This window comes from Poeciliopsis prolifica, unplaced genomic scaffold (assembly GCF_027474105.1).
Source record: "Poeciliopsis prolifica strain line A6 unplaced genomic scaffold, Auburn_PproV2 SCAFFOLD007, whole genome shotgun sequence".
NCBI lineage: Eukaryota > Metazoa > Chordata > Actinopteri > Cyprinodontiformes > Poeciliidae > Poeciliopsis > Poeciliopsis prolifica.
This window is the reverse complement of record NW_026562382.1, coordinates 6,831,169-6,855,049: the sequence shown is the minus strand read 5'-3', so window position 1 is coordinate 6,855,049 and position 23,881 is coordinate 6,831,169. Positions and strand designations below refer to the sequence as shown.

Below are 23,881 nucleotides of genomic sequence, written 5' to 3'. Positions count from 1 at the left end.
ACAAGAAGAGTTGCTAGTGCAAAACAAAATCAATATCTGATATCTTGAATTAATTAACTAAAGGTAAATGAGTGTAATAAAGGTGTTTGGAGTAAAAAAATAAAATAAAATAAATGAATCAATATTTTAACCCATATTTATACAAATTAATAGAGCAGCTCCTTTAAGGCAGTCATAGCTTCCCAATAAATTATAGTGCCCAATATACATTTTATTTAAGAATAAAATAAAGCATCACCCAGCTCTTATAAGAAAAAAAAAAGACACAAAGAGGACAAGCAGCAACTTCATCAAAACATCAAGAACAAATGAGCTCTAGTTTAAGACACATGGTTGTCTTCTTCTACCGCAGACCAGTGGCACAAGGTGTCCTGCAACGTGAGTTTGGTTAATGGACAAGCTCATCTGGCTCATGGCAAATAATAATTTTTAAAAAATTAAATACTTTTCACAACTGCATCACCATATTTCTGCTTTATACTTTGCTGCACAGCTGTATTCTGGGACATTTCCATGATGAGTCTCGTCAAACAAATAAGCTAAATACATCTAGGATTATGGGAAAACTCATGCTTTATACTCTCTGAGATGAGCGATATACTTAGGCTACAAAAACGATGCATCGACAACACAGTCTGATGTTCACTACCTGCAGTAACGCTGAAACAGATCGTTTGGGACAGGTACAGAAAGATCAGACAGGCATTTACTCTTAAGGCTTACTCTGTTGTCCTGTCGTCGCTTTCTCAACTTCTGAAGAAAAGAAAAAAAAAAAAAAACTCCTCGCTGCCAAAACACAGATTTATGTCATGCAATCCTACAGGTTGAGCGTTTCTTAACTGTAAAGTTTGAAAATTAGGTTTTAGAGTGACAAAGACTACAGTCGGGGTCGTCTGTTAAAAATAATCTTAAAGAAGTCTTTCCAAGACTGGTTTCTGTTTTTCTTAAAGAAACAGTGGAAAAAATCAGACTACATTATATTTACAAGTAGGCATGGGCCGGTATGAGATTCTCACAGTATTTTTATTTATTATTGAGTGAAGTCGTAACGGTTTTAGTACAAATTTAAAACTGAAGATTTGAGATGTTCTACTTGCTTTTATTCCAAACAATCCCTGCAGTGTTTGCCAGGTGTAGTTTGAAAACATCTTGAGCTCGCCTACGACTGAGAATATTTCAAGTAGGGAAAACAGTCACATTGGTATTTTAATGTCCGCATGAATAAAATGTAGTTGAATTTTTTTAGCCAACTGACCAGCAGTGCTCAGCAACAGAATTGGGATTTGCTTTACCCCAAATATATAATTTGCAACCCAAACTTTTGCCACAAATTAGTATTTTTCTGTAAGATAAAAAATAATAATAATAAAATTGCCTTTTTTTTAGCCATCTGACCAGCAGTGTGCAGTAACATTGTGGGGAGGCGAGCATGGCCAAAGACTGCATTACTCTACGTTTTTCGAGACCAGAAATATTTGCAGATGGTCAAATTATGCTTTTTGTAAAGCATGAGAAAAATGCAGCAGGCTTTTCTTTAGCTAGATGAGACAATTGCCCAGAAAAAGGTGGGGGAGGGGCTACACTGCAGTGTGTGTGCTATATATATGTAAACATATGTTTTGTACAAATACTTAAAAGCAGTAGAATTAGTCTTTCTAAGCATTAGAAATAAGGAACAGACTTTTTAATTCTTTTTTAGCCTGCTGCTAAGTAGTGTTCAGCAACAGGTGGGAGAGGGGCCAGTCTACATTAATTTGTGTTGGACACACCTGGAGAAAACTCCTCACTTGGATACTTTTTCTGGCACCTCAAATGTCTTTACAAAATAACAATGAAAAATAAATTGCAGACATAAAGTTTTGAACCTGAAACATTTCAGAATCTCGTTACGCCTCGACACCCGGCCCATGCCTACGTACGACCACTCGGAACCGAAATTATTCAGACAAATGAACGAGTATCAGTTATCTAAATTAAAGCACTGCCTTTACTTTAGTGAAACTTTATTTCTGAAACCAGCCTGAAGTGACGCAAAATGATTTTAGAACATGCTTTCAATGAGCTCACAACGCCATGACTGGACATCCACCGAACAACTAAACCAACAGCATTATTATCCGTAATATTGAGGCATCACCGTTTAGAGATCTGAGCATTTACTGTACATAAAACAATCATCTTTTTGCATTTATAAATTGAACATAATTATATTATTCTTCTTATAGCTCTCTTTGTTATCTGTCCCATTAGATACAGTATGTACAGTTAAAAACTGCAACAGTTCTGTTGGTGCTGGTGTCGCGAGCACTCTGTCCCAAAGCTGGAGTTAAGACATGGGATGTTTGCACAGTCACGCAGAGCTTCAAATACCAAAACAAAGATGACCTGGAAGAATCTTAAAGCACACAGCTCTCTTCTGTCCTGTCCGTTTAAAGAACGCACAGCGGGTGAACCTCGTCTCGGTGCCGCGTCCTCGTTGGCCCAGTGGTGAGGCTGTGGCGCTCCTCCCGGAGCAGAGCGGAGGGAACCTCCGGGACGCTGAGACACTGGCGATGTCCGTACGGCGCCTCAGTCTCGAGGAGACCGAAAATGTGGCCAGTTGTTTCTCAACTCAGCTCCCTGAAAGACGGCTTCAAGTGCTTCCGTTTTCTCTTCTGAAGTCTACAGTTTTTCCACTTTTCTTTTTGTACAAGTCTTAAAAAAAACTATGATGTCGCTGTAAAAGAAACAATGTTCTGGCTTTCCAGGGTTGGGATCGGATTTAGAGAGTTTTACGTTTGGATCCTGTAACAATTGGTCGAGCGAATTCCACAAAATCATCTATAAGGACCGGCCATGCACCTTAAGAGAGAGCAGAGATAAAACGCTAAATAACTAGTGATGGAGCAGAGAAAATAGAGGCTTTGTGTGTCTTGTCACTAAAGACTCACCTTCCTCATCATAGTTAGACATGTCATCTGCAATCATGTTACCAAAGTCCAACAATAAGTTCCACGTGTCCTTTGGGATGGATCGTTTATGATGTTCCTGTAACAGACAAAAGCTGATGAAAACACAGCTAAACGTGTCGGTTCGCACCTCGTTTTCCCCTCGTCTTTAAAAACAAATACATCTTCATATCACAACAGAGCACACGTCTTTGAAGCAGTATGTTACTTATGGACCAACTAGTCGAATTAAAACCAACAAACATTTTATTCCAATCCATCCGGTTTATCTCTTTGGTTCCAAAAGTGGGACATTTAAAGCAAAATTGGACTTGTTAACATGTCAGATTTCTAGATTTTTAGTTAGCATTGCTTTAAACAAACATGCCAACTTTTTTGGGGTTTTTTTTTTTGTCCTTTTTATAACCAGCGGTGCTGTCAGGACACTTTCCACGTCAGGTAATAACTTCCTGTCTAACAGCACATTAGGACAGCCTCCGACGGACATCCTGCATTTTTCTCTGAACTCTTCCCACCAAGTAAAGGCGCTCATGTCTACCAGACTACAGTTAATTATGGGGCTTTTTAATCCTTCTCAAACACCTGAACACAATGGTTCTCCAGGAATTTTAAGTTGCTCTTCCCCTCATCAGCCTTAGCTTAATGTTTTGAGACATTTTTAATTAAAAAAAAAAAAAGAAGATGCTGAAATTATTTCAAATCTACATAAAGTTTAAACCCTAAACGATGAGAGTTAAGTCTTTGTGAACAAGCTCTACATTAGTCAACGGCTTCCTCATGAAAGGTTTTGAACAAAAAAAACCCCACAGACTAATGAAATATTTACCCATATTTCATCTGTTAGACTTTTTCTACATTTGCTTCTTGAGATCCAACGGTTTCCGGCCCAAATTCAGCTACTGCCAAGGTGCATGAAGTCCTGATGAGGTGAAGACTGCAGTAGTCAGAGTTATGGATTCTGGGATGAACTGCCTGGACTACAACAAATGTTATTTAACCAAGATGTAGTCTGGCTCTCTGTCTGTCTACGTTTGATGTTGGCAGGTAAAGCAGTAATAACGTAAGCAAGTTGGTGAGGAACTACAAGTTCTAAGTTACCTACAGTGCTTTCAGTAAACCTTCTAAAGATGGAGTTTTTTCCAGTAGCTGGATAGACGACCGATTATCTGCATGTGTGTTTGCTTTACCACATTGCCACTTCCTTTTCTTCTAAACGCTTTCCCATTAAGTTGTTGCAACAAACAAATACTTAATGGGAAGAAAATTGAAGGCTCGTCTACTCTGGACAAAAGATACTGAAATAATTCAATAACGTTGGAGAACTTTGTAAGCAGAAAGCGTTTCCCATAAGATGCTCCATACCTGAATTGTGCACACTACTAGCACTTGGTTAATGCACAATTTTTATTTTGTTTCCTTCAAATATGTATTTCAGCTTTGTTGAGGAAATAAAATGAATAAAAATGAGAACATTTCTGGTGATCTTAGGTTTTAAAAAGGTAAATGTTTAGTACTTTTGTGCTTATGATTTTGACCCACATGACAAAACGTATGGACACCTCTTGCTTAAGATGTTAGGACTTAAGCAAGGACAAACCCACAGATTGAACCTCTAATGATGGATTGTGTCCAGTTTCTTATCTTTCAAATGAAAGCTGAACTCAACCCATTAAGTAATTTCAGTTCAGTGATGTAATGCACAAAAGCCAGAGATTGCACAGGCTTTCAAACCGGATTGTTATGGGGTATGAATGATGGGATATAAATTACTGGCACCACTTTCACTCACCAAAAGAAATCTATTCCAAAGATCAAGGAACTTAAAACGTCCTGACAGAACCAGGTTCCAGTAGGCTACAGCCATCTCCAAATCTGCAACAAGAGGAACAGCTCAGATTTTTATCTGTTCAAAATGACACCTTGTCTGTTGACATTTAACCTACCAAGACCTTTCTGTCCAGGATTTTTGGCAAAGTTAAAAGTGAACTGATAGAAGTCTTTGAACTTCCCGCTGTCTTTTAGCTCCTGCTCTAATCTTGGCAAAAGGGCTTTCAGTTTTTCTGGACTGTCGCACCTAAAAGAAAAACAAAAAACAGTCCAGTTACGTCAAAAATAATCACAGGCTGGCATAGCCCAGCCAGTCGTGACAGGACCGCCTGGATGCTGAAGACAGACTCGGAGACACAGAGCCTTAAAAGTCAAAACATTGCAACTTTCTCATTGAGTCATCACACGAAGACACAGAATACCCTGGCTGTGGGCGGATCTATATTTAGCCGGCCTTCCCTCCCTTGGAGCTACAGCAGGAGAGCCACCAGGAGATGAAACTCAGAGTGCAAAGCAGGCTGCTGATAAAAAAAAAAAACACTCACCCCAGTTCTGTCATTCCATCCATGAACTCCTTCTTGGTGAATTCGCACTGAGTGGCGGCGTGAAACTTCCACGCAACGACCAGCACGGTGATGCTGGCCGGGTCCAACGAGAGGTCGTCACAAAACTGCTGGATCCCATCAATGCCGATCTTATTTTCATCCTGGGGATCTACCGAAACAAAGAGCTGGGCGACTTTCTCCGTTTTGGATAAAACAAAAGCACAACTATGTGAAGCTTTCTACGTCAACCTGAGACAGTGATGCAGATTTACAAAAAGCTTTACTATGTTATGTCACAACCAAAACCTCCGACCAACACAACTTAGCAACATCAAAATATAGTGGAACGTAAGCTATAGACCATCTGGAAACTTTTCAACAAATAAAAATCAGAAGTTTAGCTGGGATTTGCATTCAGCCCCAAAACGCCTTTAGCTGCAAAAACAGCTGCAACTCCTTTCCTGTATGATTCCAATTTATCCGACTAGGAATAAGACATTTTTGCAAAATCACTCAAGCTTAGTCAGACTGCTGGATAAATATGCCTGAGCTTCAATGCTTGATTCTTGCAGCTGATTTGGACTTTGATTGGGCCATTCTAACACATGAATATGCTTTGACCTATAACAGAGCTGCACAACATATCAAATTTCAACTTTCCTTTCCAATAATACACTTGGCCAGTAGGATGGACTTGTATTTTATGCCTATAACGGATATAGATTTGCATTCCCCAAATCTGAAAGCTCAGATAGAGGGGCTTGGACATTATGATGATAGAAAATAACTTCTCTTCATTGCAATATTATACAACAACACTACAAGTGGCTTGTGGTAGAGGGGTCTTCTTGTAACTTTCTGAGGGCCACTCTTCCATAGAAGCCAGATTTGTGGAGTCTGTGACTAATATTTGTTGAGGTCCTCCCACCTGATTCGTGGATATGTGCAGCTCATCCAGAGTTATCATAGGAATCTTGAATTTTTCTGTCGTTAATGGCAAGTTGCCATCCTACCAAGTGGACATGCCTTGGTAGCTTGACATTTACAACCATTCCCTACTTTTAACCACTCCTATACGGTACCTGCTGTGTTCCTAGGTCTTCATTAAGCTGTTTGTAATCTAATTTTCTCAAACAAACCTCTAAACTCTTCACAGAACAACCGGAGTGATCCCAAGGTTATGATAAATGATTAATTAGGTGACCTCTGAAGGTAAAAACAGTAATGAAAGCTAATTGCAAATACAAACCTCAATTCACTGAACATCTATTTCTTTTCTACTACATAATTATTTCCTACTTTGTGTTGGTCCATCACATAAAATCCCAATGACATACATTGACGTTTGTGGTTATAATAAAAAAGTTTAATGGGTATAAATACTTTTAAAGAACTGCGGAAACAGCATGCAGAGCAGGATGTGAGTTATCGAGCCTTACCTTTGTAACGATTGTAGAGCTGCTCCAGCTTTTTCCGGTCCACCGAGGTTTTCATGGATTCCTTACAGTAAAGCTCTGGATTTTGAAAATAGTTGTCCGTCGCAACTTCTAGTTTCCAGTCATTTTGCGTGAGGCAGTACACGGCCGTCTTCTCCCCAGCCTGTGTGAAGGACATGAACTGCCGTACCTTGTCCCTCTGTGAAGACTTCAGCTTATGCTGCGCAGACACGGGACAGGGGTGGTCAGAGACAAGCGGCATCAGACCAGGCAAAGCAGAAACCAACGCACAAACACACCGAGACACAAGAATGAAAACAAACAGCGAGATGCAAACATTAAAACACATTCAGGAGGCAAGAAATCGCTCAGAAACCCATACGTCCAACACCGTCAGTAACCCCAACAAACAAGAGTTTAACAGGATGGTAATTGTACGCTGTGTGAGAGCAACACAAGCTCTTCTGAAGAGGGATGTTGTGGGTACTCAGAGCACATGCTGTACCCCTAAGGGCCCCACAGATAACTACAGTCACAGACGTAACATGAGGATGGAAATAAGATGCCATCGCGACAAGCCAGAGGTGCAACAAGTCTGGAGTGTAACGCAAGCACTGTGCCGAAAATACTGAGAAATATAAAAATAAATAATTCAATCAAAACAGGAGAGACTTTAACTTTCAGCCAGCTCCAACCAATCACATATAAGTAAAGAATACTGAAACATAAAAGTGATATAACACTAGTTTGTAGGAATCTATGAGGCCCAGAAGCTTTCATAATACCTTAAGCAAAGCTGCACACGACAATCTTGTTTCCAAACACTCTGGTTCAAAACCAAGTGAAAACTATTAGCATTCTGCAGCCAGTTTAAAGTCTTTCTAATGGGATATTAAGGTGCTGGAGAAAAGACTGGTTTGACAGCAAAGTTCTTCAGCTGTTCGGACTATAGTACTCAGTAAAAAGCGTTGCCTTTTGGCCACCTGTTGCTGTGCAATGTTTGACAGCTGGCTGAAGAAAAGACAACTAAATATTTCTCGTGCAGAAAAACCCAAATCGGCTGTCACTCCAATAAAACACACAGTTAGAAAGTCATTAGCTGAAAGCTGATTTAGATAAAAACAGTTAGCCCTTTTTTGTTAAAAAAAATATTTAGGTTGTTATCTGGATATATAACAACCTATTTTTTTTGTTTTACATGAAGTTACCATATAGTGACAACAGTCCCAGTTCAAGGTTTCCAATTGACTGAATTATAGATTAAATCAGCTGTAGTGCTACTGCTCATTTAGGTAATTTATCAAATTTAGCTTGGGAGCTTGGATGTGCTGATTATCTCTTTATGTTTCCATTTCAGATGAAAGATAAGCAAACGCGTCTGGGTTTTGAACGCGTCTGGGTTTTGAACCTAAGGGCTGAACACACATATGCATCCGTAGAAATATCCGTAGGTTGCATAAAATTGCACTATGATTTTTGTTTCCCTTAATATTTCTAACTTTAAATTATAAAGCAAACTGGTCCAACTGAAGGGGAAAATCTCGACCAGCTGCATCATCTGGACACTTCTCTGCAGAGCAGCATTTCCTCGAAGCGAAGGCTAAAGGTTGAGTTCAACGAGCTGCTGTTGACCCGCCTGACATTTTTACTGATTTCTGCCATTAATCACGCGTGGATTGAGATGGATGTTCCGTTTGCCTTTACAGACAAACCTGGTCATCGCTGGGAAACATTTGGGTTAGCTTTGTCTACATCCCAGCTAGTAACTTGCACTGGCTAACGCTAGCTGAGTTAGCCAGAATGTACTGACAACCATCATGAGAATATATCCTCCGCACTGAAGTGTCAGTGCTGTTATGAACAGGCCGAGATTTTAGTGAGACGACCCCGTCCGTGTTTGAGGTCCAGCGGTTGACCTTCTTACAGCCGAAGTTACCAGACTGCCAAAAAGGGACGTGTGGCTAATGCTGCTAGCTGCTCTCAAAATATCAACTGACCTTCCCTGAAACAGCAGCGAAAACAATTAACTGAGCACTGTGAGCCTCACAAAACGCGACACATCATGCGCTTCGACATTATCCCACCAGTCTTGATAGATAAGCCTTCATGGCACAAAAGCCAGTGCCTGGGTTTGTGTTTATTTTGGTTACCTACCATTTTTACACCCGCTGTTTGACCAGTTTAGTAGCCCGTCTGTTGCTCCGCGTGCGCATGCGCGAAGGAAGTAGCTGAGCAGAAAGTCGAGGTTTGCAGCATTTGTTCTTGTGTGAGTTGCTTTATTTCAGGGACCAAATGAAGATCCTTTCAGATCTAAACTGAAAGGAAAAAAATAAGGCAGCTTGTGTGACAATTCCAATATTTCTAATTCATTATTTGGTGTACATCCTGCTGTAAAACGTGACTTACAAAAAGAAACAACTTAAATTCTTACCCTGACAAACCTTCCACCTGCTTATCTTTGCAGGGTCATGGGGGACTGGTGCCTATCTGCAGCAGTCATTGGGGAGAGGTGCGGTACCAGGCCACAACCCATCATATTTAATAAAAATAAAAATAATCTAAGTATTTGTGCGTGGACATTTTCCCAAAGTCGGTCCTCGAGGCCTGGCATCCTGCACGTTTTAGTCCTCTCCCTGGTGGTAGTAAAGACCTTTTCATCATGTAGGGGTTCTTCTTAAGCCATCTAATGAGCCATCATTGGATCCAGGTGCGTTAAACCAGGGAGCGAACTAAAACATGCAGGACGCTGGCCCTCACGGACCGACTCTGAGCACCCCTGTCCTAGAAGGAAAGGGGATCAAGGAAAAGTACTAGTCTTATTTAGATCACATTTGTCTCACAGATTCCAGTTTGTTCATGTTAATGATAAACCTTCACAAACTAAGGCTATTTGCAGAGTTCAAAGTTTGAGCCAATTATGCTACACACACGCACTTACACAATTATGATAAAACAGACACACATATAAATGTTTTATCTTAGGAAAATGATCAGACCACATCATGGAATGACTTTCCAGTGTACTGCTGAGAATACAAAGCTCTGTTTTTCTACTAGACTACTAAAGTCCAACCATCTTGAAGCCATTGAAGACTAGAGAACTTTTAAATGCTATGCTTTTAAACTCAGACGAGGCAGAGGTTGTCATTTTTCAACCAGTACATCAAGGAGAAAAAACCCCAAATTATTAGATATGTTTCTGTCCAGGGTGTAAGATGTGACGGATCACTGTTCAATCCATCATCTGAAAATGGAAAGAGTCAACAACTTAGGTGGAACAATGCCATTTTATGACAATTAAAAAAAATTTTCTCCATAAATGGAAGTGTGGCAAGAAGGAAGAAAGAAACCCATGTGGGAGGACTGTTTTTTTCTGATGCCAAATTATGCTCTCAAAAGATGCAAGTACTACTAATTTCAAAGAAAAAAGTCAGTCGAACATTATTCATCCATAATTTATACCCTATAATCAGTGGACACTTATTATTGGAACAATGAACAAATCCTTTTTTAAGGATTAAAGTATTTTGATGCATGTTCCCTTAGTTTTCTCTTTTTTATTGATCAACCACCACACATGCCCTCACCTTGTCAAAAATGCACCTTTATTATTTCCAAATGCATTAACACAAAAACCTAAAAAATAGCATGCAGACTAAACACAATTTGTACCCAAATTTGATCATTTATAGTGCAAGGTTAGCTGGCTGGTTGACACGTGACGAGTCCTGCCTAAACACTCGTGATAATCTAAAAGTTATGGTATTCCTCCTCAACCAAGTTTTTTACTTCAATAATTTGAAAGAAACAAAACAGAAACATGTGAACCAAAGCTAGATCTAGAAACCAAAACTAAGATCATGAGTTTCCTCCAAAGCTTTTATTTTAGTGGTTGGCTTACATTTTATTTTGAATTAATATATCAAACTGATATAATCACTGTGAAATATATAAAGATAAATAATAACTTTTGTCTTGTTTTGAGTTTTTTTTCCAAAATGGATGGTATAATATGACCTTTATATAAGGTTTTGACCTTTTATGACCTTTTTCCTTATTATTATGCTTAATAAGGAAAAAGGCATTGGGAGACTAACATTTTGTCAACAATGAAACATGAGTTCTTGTTATTATGGATAAAAAGTTACAGAGTACATCTCATTTTTTGAGCTGTCTAAAATATCGCTTTGAGCTGAGCGGACAGAAGGCACAGCTCGGTTTTATCTCATGCAAAAATGAATCCACCCTGCCACAAGTGTTATGAACACACCACACAGCAGTGCCACTGATACTGTATCTGTGGACATCAGCTTCCTTTTTGCCACCACTGTCATTTTATAGTGAAAGGAGTGTAAAATAGACAGTCATGCACTGTTGTGATATTTTGTATGCACTATCAATGTCCCGTACAAGCATGGTAGCTTTCAAAGGCTTTCGATTATACTTTATATATAAATTTCTGCTGGCTTTGTCAGTAAAAATAAGCTACATTGACTGAGTTTTGTTTTGGTGAAATTGAGGATAACAATATTTATATTGCCAGTGTTATAAAAAGAATTGTTTTTGTTTTTAATTCTGCTTATTTTGAGCTTATGAAACCTGAATTTACTGGCATAACTCACAAACAACAACCCCCAAGGGTCCAAGCACAGACCCCAGAAGAAACGCTTCATTAAACAAAAACACTACCCAAAGGCCACACAGCAGTTACACTAACCAATGCAAACTTCATAATTGTTTAAGTTATTGCTAAAATGTGCAACAAAAAATAGAAAACAATAACAACAACAACAAAAAAAGATTTTGATACATTTTTAAAAAGGTTATTTTGCAGCAAACCTCACTAGTATTGGTGGTGACTCCTATTATTTTGGGCTGTAATAGCAAAAGTTGAGTCTCATGTTCCTCTTCAGCTCTTGTAAAGAATATTTATTAAAATGTAATTAAATGACTGTCATGCTATAGAGCAGGGGTCCACAATCGGTGGCTCCAGAGCTACATGTGGCTCTTGAGATTCTGAAGAGCTTCTTGATCACATTTCTGTGAAAAATTTATACATCCTTATAGACTCAGATTTCAGTTTTTAATAATCTGAAGTCTTTGTTTACTTCATCACTTATTAATAAAGTCATTTACAAAAAAAAAAAAAAATCCCTACAGAGGTCAGCTGTTTAGTTCAAGTTCACCAGTGTGCAATTTAGTCATGGGATAAATCCAGCTGTTCTGTGATGATTAGTACAGAGAACATTAGCAAACAAACAGACCAAGAAACACAGCAGACAGACCAGGGATAAAGTTTGAGAGAATTTTAAGCAAGGTTAGGATATAAAACAATACTAACATCTTAAGAAATCTTGCAACACTTTACTCAGCAGTATACAAAGAATATTTTGCTCAGTAGGGACAGAGAAACTGGTCAGAGTAGATGAAAATCGAATGTGTTACATGTAGGGAAATCCAGATAGAACCCCTGCGACAGATCTGCTAATTATGAGTTAACTAACTGATTAGGGTGCAACATTATATGACTCCAATATTTCATGTTTTCCCAATATTCAAATTTTCTTAGACACTGAATTATTTTCGGCTTAAATAACATAAATGTACAAGATAATTATAAAAAATACTTAAGTAATAAATCTTAATTAGTCTCACTTTCTGCAGTAACGTTATCCGTCCGTCCGTCCGTCCTCCCACCCACCCCCCATCCATCCATCCATCCATCCATCCATCCATCCATCCATCCATCCATCCATCCATCCATCATCCATCCATCCATCCATCCATCCATCCATCCATCCATCCATCCATCCATCCATCCATCCATCCATCCATCCATCCATCCATCCATCCATCCATCCATCCATCCATCCATCCATCCATCCATCCATCTATCTATCTATCTATCTATCTATCTATCTATCTATCTATCTATCTATCTATCTATCTATCTATCTATCTATCTATCTATCTATCTATCAAAAGATAAGAAAAATTTTCTCTTCTCTTATGTTTTAACTAGAAACTTGATCTAAATGTACATTTGATTGCCTCTAAATCGAGCAGTACATTCACTTGTAGGTTTGTTGTGAAGCAGGAAAACACGACCAGCAAAGTGCGGGAAAATGAACAGCGTCGTCCCACTCCTGTGCAGTAGATGGCGGCACACGCATCTCTAACGCTGGCTCCTCTCCACCAATCCCACGAGATGTAGCGTGTGGGCAAGGCCTTCTTTGCTGTTTTGCTTTCGTCTCCTCCACGCTGGCCAATCAGAGCGGGCTGAGGCGAGACACCGCCAAGATCAGATTGTGAGAGGCGCTGCTGTGAGCTGGGCTAGTAACAGAGTGCATTTGCTAACTTGGGAAGTGCACCGGTAAGATCCGTTTACTGACTTGTTGGGCGAAACTGGCCTTCCGCGGCGCAGAGCTCGTGCAATTACCCATTAACCGGTTGAACGTTTTAAATTTGCATTGAAAACACAGACTCGCAGTTTACAGCGTAAACTTTGGGCTAACTGTAGCGCGGATCTGGATGACAGCTGGGAGTTAGCTTGTCCGCTAGCAGCTGGGCTAACAAAGCAGCGGAAATTACAGTTTCTCAACTAAGTTAGCACCTAGCTAAAATAGCCAGCTGGTAATTAACAGATAACTAGTTATTTACCTACTTTATGCAGTTATCTATTTTTGTCATTATTACTAGAGTCTTCGGCTTCTATTGCAATAATATCAATAATTGTGTTTGTGTAAAAAAATAAAAACGTTACATTTTAGGGCATATATAATGTCTGCAAAGTTTTGAATTTCCTACTTTAAAATGAAAGTGTTTACAATGTCGAAGCCTTCGCGTTGTTTTGTAGTTCAGGCAGGCATTACACGATCTTCAACCTTATTTCGTAACTTAAAACAAAGAAATTGCGCTTCGAAAAATTTGAGAAGAAACCATTTGTTTTTTAAAAAATGCACAGTCTGCAAGGCTAATCCAGAATTATCGATTAGTTTTGTTTTTGAGGGACTGGGAGGTAACCCTCATACTCAGCTCTGAATAACAGATTATATCAGCAATTTTAAAAACAAATGTATACTTAGGAGTCATATATATTTTCAGTTTTGTTCGCTCTTTCAATTTTTAATATTTGTCATGTGCCTTAACCTGAATAAGTTTATTTTCCACTGAGGCCGCTGGATTCACCTCCAACCCTCATAAATCCTTCTGGATGAACCAGGACGGCTTACTCATTTTTTTTAAATATAGCAGCTGTCCAGAGAGGAAAGAGTCGAAGGGTCTGGGTTAGTCGCTCATTATTTCGTTACTTATCAATAAAAACAGTCTTCGTTAGGTCGTCAGCACCGATTGAAAACGACCAGCTGCCACACTTTGACCAACAGGCAAATCCTGGCATCCCTTACTGAATTAGCGCCCCCTTAAAAAGCGTCTCGTATAAAATAAACCCTCTGGGTAAATACTTTATTATCTGTGAAATCCATATCTCTTCGGCTCATTTGTAAAACGGATTAAGAGTATTGACATTGCCCAGTTTGTTTCCTGTTTAGATGGGATTTAGACCTCCTCTTCCTCCATTCTCAAATGCCAACAACAACAGCCGTCGAAGAGACAAGAGAGTGCACTCGTAAGTGCACAGATTCGCCACTCTGACTGTTTAACGTGGTGAATGTCCCGTTTGTTTGTCACAGTGGCAGCTCTTGTTCGGACGAGGCTGGTTTGTGCAGCCGGGGAGCAGGGTTCTCGCAATTTGTCGGTGAATCTGCTCAAAGCGTGCAGGAGCTAACTGGTAGCAGGCTAACAGCAGCGAGCTGAACCTGACGCTCGCTGTTAGCAGCGACGGTTAGCTAGCTGCAGTCAACAAAAGATTTCTACATTGCTGTCAACATATGATGCGAAGGCTGCTGCTGTGGCGAGAAGCCTCACTGTCTGTAGCCATGTAGCCCTGTCGGTGAAGCCACACGGGTAGTTTTGCGGTGTTGCGATAAAGTTAGCGTGCTTTCGTGACCTGTAGCAGAAGTTGGACGATGCCTCTCCTCCGGACGTGCTCGGTACCTGAAGTAGGCCTTGTGCACTCTTAGCGTAGTAAAAGTTCAGAGCATCTAGGGGTGGTCTAATGTGCTTTTCTACATGCAAAACGTGTTCAGATGCGTCTCTCAAAGGCTCTCGGGGTTAAAAGTAAAGCAGATTGATCACACCTTCCGTGTGTTTGCCAATGTGAAAGAGAAATTGGAGCTAACCATAGAGATGTAGTTAGCTTTCTATAGTGTGCTCCCAGTCAGCAAATTGAACTGGGCCTTAGTTCACAAATAAGTTCAAATGAGCCTGTGAAAACATGCGAGTATACATCTGACCTGGGGTTAATTATTGAAATATATTATTTTTGACTAAAACTGGAAATGTCCCAGTCATTGTAATAATTTATTCTTCTTCTTATTTTGCAGGAATCTGAAGATTGAGTGATATAATTTTTTTTAACCTTACACAGAACTCCTTTTGGTCCTTTGGGATCATGGCTAAAGATGTAAGTATATATGTACTCTATAAAGATTATATATGCCATTTTTTAAGATTAAAATCCAGTTAAAATTTTGTAACTTGAACAGAATTATGCATTGACATGAGTTTTGAATTTGGGTTAATCTGACCCAATGTCGGCACAAGACCTGAGTCTGATTTAATTCTTGGACTCAATATCAGGCCACCACCTATTTAAACCTTTGAAAATATATTTTTTCTCTTTATAATGAACTGGTAAAATAACTTTGATTATTTGACTTAAATCTGGCTTGTTTTATTCTTTGAAAAGTTTGAATTACAGCTTTCTTCAGTTATTTTGATTCTGATGCCTATTGAGGTTGGATCATTTCTATGAAATATTCAGATTGTGACTCCTGACCAAATCAAAATGATTTGGTGATATTATTTGCTGGTGTGATGAAACCACCTTTTCTACCTGGGAAAAGTTGAGTATGAAATGACCAAAACTACAAAGGTACAAAATAGTGAAATGACCTACTACCTTTTTTCTTTTTACATAAACAGTAAGTATGTTTTACCATCTCATAATTACTATTTATGTTTTAGTAATTAGTAATTCCTAAAGGGGAAATTCTAAGTTATAAAAAAAAAACATTTATCCTTCATATCTGACATTAAATTCTTCTAAACTTATTCTTGTTTAGGTAAGTGACGATAACCAAAAATTTTTCCATCTGCCCAAAGCCAGAATGATTAAATAATATTTAACTTACTAAGTCTTTAATTCAGAAAAGATCAGATGAGGATGTGGTGAGTTGTTAAGGTTTTAACAAGTCAATTTAAAACACTTGAGGTAAATTTAGGAACAGCTTTAAACTTATTTTAAGTTCAACACTTTAGACACATCTCACTGCTTGTGTGACATCATGAAAACATCGAAATAAGTCATTGTGAACCTCCACAAGTCTGCTTCATCCTTGGGTACAACTTCCACATGTCTGAAGTTGAAACATTCATCTATTCAAATTATTTTATGTGAGTATATCTTTCATAGCTGTCAGAAAGAAGATGGAATTTGTATCCCAGATTGAAATGTTTTTGTTGGAAATTGTCTAAATAACCTGAGAGCAAAAACCAGTGAAGGACATTTTTGTCTGAAGATGGTGTTGAATGAAGCGGGCATTCAACATCATGTGGATGTTTTGCTGCAGGAGGGACTGGTGCGCTTTACAGACTAGATCAAAGTCAGGAAGTTGAAGTTTCGGCACAAACGGGTCTTGAAAATGGACTCTGACTCTTAGCATTGAGCGAAATTGGTTTGTGTCTTCAGGACAACAATCAGTGCTTTGGTGTGGCTGTCGCAAAGCCCTTATCTCGAGCTCATAAATCTCGACCCAGTAACACCAGTTCTGTTCAAAGTACTGGTGCCAGTAAACTACAGTAAGAAACCTAAAAGGAAGCCCAAAATGTTTCATCCAAGTCATACAACTTAAAGGCAATTCTACTCCATCAAACACTGAGGAATGTAATTTTTTTAAATTTAAAGAACATTTGTGAAAACTCTTAATAGAAATGATTTGGTTCATCCTAAGTGACCTAAAATGGAAAAAATTTAGTTTGATTTACTCTTGAGAATGAGACAAAAGAAAAACTTTTACGCTTTATGTAAATTTCAATTGCAGACATTAAGACTTGCATTAATTTTACCTTTGATATTTGTATATATCAAAATCAGCAAATCATTACAGAGAAATGTGGCTAAATGAATAACAGGGCTAACTTAAAGGAGATATAAGTTAGTTGTTGATGGATTAAAAGTGTAAGTTTCTTCTTTTACAGGCTGGTCTGATTGAAACAAATGCAGAGCTGAAAGTTTTCATCGATCAGAATCTGAGCCCTAGCAAAGGTATACCCTAATATTTGTTTCTTCTTCAGCATTCAAATAAAACTGCATATTTTTGAATCATTTTTATCTAATCTATTTCTGTAGCATACACACATTTATGTCCAGGTGCATTCCTTGTTGTTTGAAAGTGAACAACAGGGGGCAATGGAGATTCATTTGCGAGCCCTCCTCATCGCTGCTCTCCTTTGTCTCCTCTCAGGTGTTCTGTCCTTGGTTACTGTCCAGCCTACAGCTGCCCCCAAACAGCTTCTACCCAAAACTCTTGGGCCGTCTAATGTGAACGTTGCTGCACATATGCAGCATGTGCCACACATGGTGAGTGTGCATGGGTATAAATCTCTGCAAGGCTACCACAATGAACAAATTACTGCAAAATTTCTCCAGATGTTTAAAAAAAACAAACAAACTACCTAGTTTTGCTTCATCTTTCGTAATGTAAGCCCCCCTATTATCATTGCGAGGTGACCGGGCAGAGGGTAGGTGCAGGCAGTTGATCCTAAGCTCATCAACTCTACAGTCAGCAGGATTACACCCATCATCTCATTATGTTGAAGCAATGTATACACAACGGAAATCAGCTTACATATCACCTTAGCGAAGGAATAGATCACCTATCCTCTGTAGGCCTACTCGTGTTGGTGGGGATGCACATGTTCACCAAAAATCCAGAAACGTTTTCCAGAAAAGAAGAAGTTGGATGGTTTGATGCTTCGATGTGTCGATATGTAAAGGAGACTCAGGACCGAGTTTAACAGATTGATTCAAACCTTCAGTCTGAGCAACTGTAGTTTCTCTATAACCTGACATGAACCCCCCCACCCCCCCTTGAATTTGATCACCTGCACTATCCTAGTCAGTAAAATTCACAGTGCTGTAAAATATGAAATTTGAAATATTCCTGACACTATCAGTAAGATAAGGTCATAAAAAAGCTTTGTTTCTCTATGGTTATCAAGCTTTTGTCTTCCAGCGTCGTCTTCCATTCTTTTTTGGCTGCTCTATTAATAAAAATAAGTATTTATAGAAATCTAGTAGATGTTAAAGTAGACAGATAGTTTATTAAGCCCATGTGAGAAATTGTTTTGCAACAGCAGCAACAACGAAAACAGGCAAATTAATAAAAAATGATAAAAAAACAAAAACAAACTACGTCACAAAGTAACCTGAACTTGAGTTGCATTAAATCATTTTAGCTTTGTAAATACCATAGACATTAGCTGTTTAAGAAAGCTCATTTCTAATTGAAACTTTCAGCTGTTGTCTGACTCATCCAGAAAATATTACTTCACTGTTTTAATGTAATCTAAACCCTGGACAACTGATATCTTCTCTATCAGTTAAGATAACTGATATATTAGCAGCTATCTGCTAATATATCAGTTAAGATAACTGATATATTAGCAGCTATCTGCTAATATATCAGTTAAGATAACTGATATATTAGCAGGTATCTGCTAATATATCAGTTAAGATAACTGATATATTAGCAGCTATCTGCTAATATATCAGTTAAGATAACTGATATATTAGCAGCTATCTGCTAATATATCAGTTAAGATAACTGATATATTAGCAGCTATCTGCTAATATATCAGTTAAGATAACTGATATATTAGCAGCTATCTGCTAATATATCAGTTAAGATAACTGATATATTAGCAGCTATCTGCTAATATATCAGTTAAGATAACTGATATATTAGCAGGTATCTGCTAATATATCAGTTATCTGATAACTGCTCCACACAGTCGCCGGACAGACTGATTGTTCTCACCACTTCTTCTGCCCTCTCCTTTGCAGGTGATTGGAACGCCGCAGAGGCCGACGGTATCGAACACGATTCTGGTAAACAGTCCACACACGCCCAGCTCCCAGTTCCTAACTCAGGCCCAGCCCGCTGATGCCTCGCCCTGGTCGTCAGGGTGAGTCTTTGCTGAGCTTTGTGAAGCTTAAATTCAACATAAATACTCCCAGCATTTTTATAGCATTTTGTTACATTACATGTACGTCATAATTATTTTTTGGTCTTCATGATGCTCTATTTTATCTATTTCCATGAACTCTATTTACTACTCATTTTAAAAAAAAAAAAGGTATATTATTTTGTTTTTATTTCTTACTTAATGTAATCATTATGGGTCTTCCCCATAATATTTGTGAAAAACTTATATTTTGCACAATATATTTGTCTTTCCAAGTGAAGAAGTTCAGAAGGTGTCACCATGTTTAGACGTGTAGTGACGGGGCGGGGGGCTCTGTCCACAGAAAACGGGGTAAAAAAGGGGAGAAGAATGGAAAGGGCCTGCGGCATTTCTCCATGAAAGTGTGTGAGAAGGTGCAGAAGAAAGGAGTCACCACCTACAACGAAGTGGCAGACGAACTGGTGGCAGAATTCAGCTCTTCAGACAACCACATGTCACCTAATGACTCGGTGAGTGTTGGGAGTTTCCTCCAATGCGAGACTGCGGCAAAATTGATTCCTTTGTGGTAATTAAGCAATTTTTTTCCCTCTTTTTTTTTTGCCCAGCACGTTTATGACCAGAAAAACATACGGCGGCGTGTTTATGACGCGCTCAATGTGCTCATGGCCATGAACATCATCTCCAAAGAGAAGAAAGAAATCAAGTGGATTGGCTTGCCCACCAACTCCGCACAGGAGTGCCAAAACCTGGAGGTACAGAGGAGGAAACCTTTGCCACCTCGCTGTCTCCAAACATTTTACAACAGCTCCACCTCTTAGCTGCTGCTGTTTGATTTGCTCTTCAGGTGGAGAGACAAAGGCGGCTGGAGAGGATTAAGCAGAAACAATCACAGCTGCAGGAGCTCATACTGCAGGTGAATGGAGTGCTTGTACCAATCCTGAAGTGGATCGTTCAGACTGAACCTTCTTTACTAATACAGTGGTGTAGTAAAACATATGTCCTCAATTATTTGTTTTACACACTTAAATGATAACCAGAGTTTACACTGATCATTTAAAAACAATTCCACAGCATCCGTGGGTCAAAATTTCCCAGATTTAATGAAAGACTTGATGCCATTTTTTTTTTTGTTGCCAATACTTGATGGCAGTGCAATGGTAGCAGAACGGCTTATGTCTAACTTTAAAATAAATGAAGAAGCTATTGGAGTACGACCTGCGGAACAGCGAGATCTGAGAGGAATATTTTGAAAATGAAGTGTATAAATAAAGTTGGTACTATTTTACAGTGGTGTAAAGTAGAAATCATAGGTATTTGCCTCCCTGATAAAATCAAACCCCAGACGGTAAAGTATCTGGTGGCTACTTAACAGTTCATGTTTGTCTTGACAGCAAATAGCCTTCAAGAACCTCGTTAAGAGGAATAAAGAGACAGAGCAGCAAGCAAACAGACCCCCACCTCCAAACTCCATCATCCATCTTCCATTTATTATCGTCAACACCAGCAAGAAGACCGTCATCGACTGCAGCATCTCCAACGACAAGTACGTGATCGCCAGCTCTTTTATGATTTAAGTTTAACTCTGGCAGAAGAGAAACTTTCACATTGACTTGATTCCAGCAACTTTTGAACTCGTACGAAGTCCACACAAGGAACTTGTGTGAAGCCGTCACTGCGAAGTAAAAGCGTGCGAGTGCATAGCGCGCACTCACACCCTACAGAATCCTCTCTAAGGCATTAACATTGTGGTGGGTCAATATTTTCTCAAACCCAAAATATAAAAGTTTTATTCTTTAAGCTTCAAAATTGACTTGGCTTTGGAGAAATGTTTTCTCAGTCTCATAAAGTCAACTTCCTGTCTCCGTGCTGAATTACACGTTTATGTTGAGACAGCAGCATGAGTCATTTGCTGTGAAAAATACGAGTGTTATACAATTTCAAGCAAGAAGTTCTACAGGCAATTCTCACTTCAGCAGAAGAATGACCAAATAAGTTCAGATGAAAGGTTTGTACATGAGCAAATCAAAAAGATGACGCATCAATTGCCATTTTGAAGTTCCTTTGAAATATATTTTTTGTGCAATTAGTTTGAAAGTAAATACAAAGTACTTTTAAGCAAGTTGTATTTAATATTCAGGTAATGCTACTCTTAAGTTCTCTGTTATAGTTGGTATTTTTCTGCCTAATAGGAAGTATGCAATATTATGTAGCTCATGCACTGACATGAGATTTAGTTGATTTCTCAGATGTTGCTATGCTTAGACCAGATACAGGTTTTGTTGCTTTTTAGGTTGTTTTGCACCAAATTGATGTAGTAGAGAAAAGGAGCAATGTGCTTCCAGCTCTGAATCTCTGGCTGCTATAGAGAATACTGGATTTGGAAATGTTTACTGCTGAAATGAGCTGAACAGCTTCTACTTCATTGCGTCTCCAGCGCCGTCTTTTCCCATCAACGCCAAAGTGGGAATCTGACGTTTTACCATGTTTCCCATTCTGCTCCTTGTCTCCAGGTTTGAGTATTTGTTCAACTTCGACAGCATGTTTGAGATCCACGACGACATTGAGGTGCTAAAGCGCATGGGCATGGCCTGTGGCTTGGAAGTGGGGAAGTGTTCTCCTGAGAACCTGAAAATTGCACGAAGCCTGGTGCCAAAAGCCCTGGAGCCTTACGTTATAGGTAAATGCTTTCAAACTTATGCCAGTGTCAGGAAGAAATGCAGTTAAGATGAAAATGAAATGGGGAAACAGTTTGACTACATTAGGATATATTTTCATTCATGTCAGGTTATTTAAATCCATTCAGCAGTTTTTAGCGAGTAAATAGTTCAGCAGCCGTCATGTAGTCACCGTATTTGTGCAAATCATTTTCTTGAAGAGATGGCAAAAGGCCCCATCAGCAACGTCTACATCACTGGAGGCTCTTCTGCCAATGGAGGTCGTTACACTGCAAGGTGGGAAGCAGATCTTATCTTGTTTTCTTTTTTTTTCTCCCAGTATATTCAGGTTTATCTTACTTTCTGCTTTTACTTTGTAGTGACGGCTGCACTGACGGCACCATGGCGTCCAGCTCAAACGACTCTCACTACAGCGGGTCTCGTGTTGAGACCCCCGTCTCTTACATGGGGGACGACGACGAGGAGGATGAGTATGAGGAAAACGACGACGAAGACTAACCCTCCCACAGCTCACCACTCCAACGAGCGCAGTCCTTCAAACCACAGTCACCATGGGAATCGAATCCCCCCCTTTTTCATGTGCGCTTCTTGAACCCCCCTCCCCCCCCCGACCTCTGTCCCTGTGTCCCACGCCTGTATTTCTGTCTGGCTTTCTCAGGGCTGTAGATGAATATTGAACAAGCAGAGGCAGCGCTCTGCTCCCGAATCACGTGCACCTGCACCACAGCTCTGGGGGGAGGTGCGATCCAAGGGAACTGTAGGCTTTTTCTTTCTTTGATTTTGGGTATTTTTTTTTTTTTTTTTTCCTTTTTTGACCTGAAGTCTTTGTACATCTAATCCTGTTTTTCAATAAGCCATCCCTCTATAAAAACACACTGCTGTTGGAGAATGTAAAATGTACCTGTTTAAATAGTTACTCGTTTATTATTTTGCTATTAACCTTTGGCAGACAGACATTATGATCAAAATGTTCCCTACTATGTCTGCGTTAACGTGCTGTTAGTCACCTCTGCGGGTCTTGGAACGTCGTCCCGAGTCCGGACTCCGTCCGACCCGTCGGTACATTTTCGTTTGTGTTCTGCACAATGATTTAAGATAGTTTCCCATTGAGATGGGTTGGCTTCCTCCTGTTTTGTAGGCAGCTGCTTTCTGATCCTGTTTGCTAGTTTTGTTTTGTATCTGTTTTTATTTCTTTTTTTTTTTTTTTTTTTTTTTTTTTTTCCTTTTTTTAGTATTCTGGAGTTGAGGAAGTTTTCACCGCCGCCCTGTTGACGCCTCGGTAGTGTTTACAAAAATATGGCAGCAGCGAGGTAAAGACTCATAACCCAGGCTCCTGATAGGTAAATAAGCTTTGTTTGTTAATTAAGTATATAAATCCTACAAAGATTGTAGCTTATAGTATCCTTTAGAGGCCAGTGGTTAAGATAGACCTTTCAAAAATTATTGATGTAACACAATGTGTGGTTGTGTAGATCTTTGTGTATTCCCTTCAAAGATCTCCCTTTTAAAACTGAGCAACACATGTACTGACTCTTCCAAATACCTTTTCTGTAATCTAATATAAGTTTGCAAATTAAAATATAGATTGTTTTAATAAGTTTGCATCAACTGTTTTTGTTGGAAACGGAAACAGAAGTTAAAGACACATGCTGGATCTCACATTTTGTTTTATTTACCTTTCATGCATTGTGGTCACTACAGTGGAGAGCTATCTAAAGGCCATTTTCTGTGCTTCTTGTGGATTGTTATAAATGCACACAGACCACTGAAGTGGACACTAATGCATCATAAAATACACTATCAACTACTGGCCATCAGCTGCAAATGCAAGAAATTATTTTTGTTAAATCCAATATGGCAGACAGACAAAAAGCATGCCAACCGACCCGGACCCGCTTTCTGTAGACGACTCAAGATAGTGAGATCAGATAACCCATAAAGAACAATACTACTGATGTATTTTTCAAAAACTTTGTATTTGGAGAAAATTACAATTGATCACCTAAAAAAAATAAAAAAAAAATAAAACATTTTACAAAAATTTCTTTCCTACATTTTTTTTTATGTCTTAAGAAAAAAAAAGCAAAAAGTCCTGACATGAAAGGGTTAATGGACCAAATATAACATTTCTATTTATTTTC

The 23,881-nt window shown here is 39.0% G+C and overlaps 2 protein-coding genes across 4 annotated transcripts; one reads left to right on the top strand and one right to left on the bottom strand.

Annotated features, from left to right (window-relative positions):
- Window positions 1-118: 118 nt before the first annotated feature.
- Window positions 119-9,294, bottom strand: dcun1d2a (DCN1, defective in cullin neddylation 1, domain containing 2a). 2 transcript variants are annotated; one of them, XM_055032343.1, is made up of 8 exons: window positions 9,188-9,294; window positions 8,911-9,071; window positions 6,760-6,976; window positions 5,321-5,489; window positions 4,892-5,022; window positions 4,738-4,820; window positions 2,931-3,027; window positions 119-2,841 (listed from the first exon to the last, which is right to left on the bottom strand). In XM_055032343.1, the coding sequence occupies exons 2-8, from the start codon at window positions 8,911-8,913 to the stop codon at window positions 2,762-2,764; spliced, it is 780 nt and encodes a 259-aa protein (XP_054888318.1). In that variant the 5' UTR covers window positions 8,914-9,071; window positions 9,188-9,294; the 3' UTR covers window positions 119-2,761. The 2 variants fall into 2 exon arrangements, with proteins under 2 accessions (XP_054888318.1, XP_054888317.1); XM_055032342.1 differs by lacking the exons at window positions 8,911-9,071; window positions 9,188-9,294 and having other exon boundaries at window positions 6,760-8,084.
- A 3,747-nt stretch (window positions 9,295-13,041) lies between these two features.
- On the top strand, window positions 13,042-23,762 carry LOC129361474 (transcription factor Dp-1-like). 2 transcript variants are annotated; one of them, XM_055032338.1, is made up of 12 exons: window positions 13,042-13,129; window positions 15,201-15,280; window positions 17,077-17,143; window positions 17,343-17,458; window positions 18,944-19,065; window positions 19,409-19,574; window positions 19,671-19,817; window positions 19,910-19,978; window positions 20,457-20,608; window positions 21,576-21,742; window positions 21,941-22,016; window positions 22,100-23,762. In XM_055032338.1, the coding sequence occupies exons 2-12, from the start codon at window positions 15,269-15,271 to the stop codon at window positions 22,236-22,238; spliced, it is 1,233 nt and encodes a 410-aa protein (XP_054888313.1). In that variant the 5' UTR covers window positions 13,042-13,129; window positions 15,201-15,268; the 3' UTR covers window positions 22,239-23,762. The 2 variants fall into 2 exon arrangements, with proteins under 2 accessions (XP_054888313.1, XP_054888314.1); XM_055032339.1 differs by lacking the exon at window positions 13,042-13,129 and adding an exon at window positions 14,312-14,383.
- The last annotated feature ends 119 nt before the right edge of the window (window positions 23,763-23,881 follow it).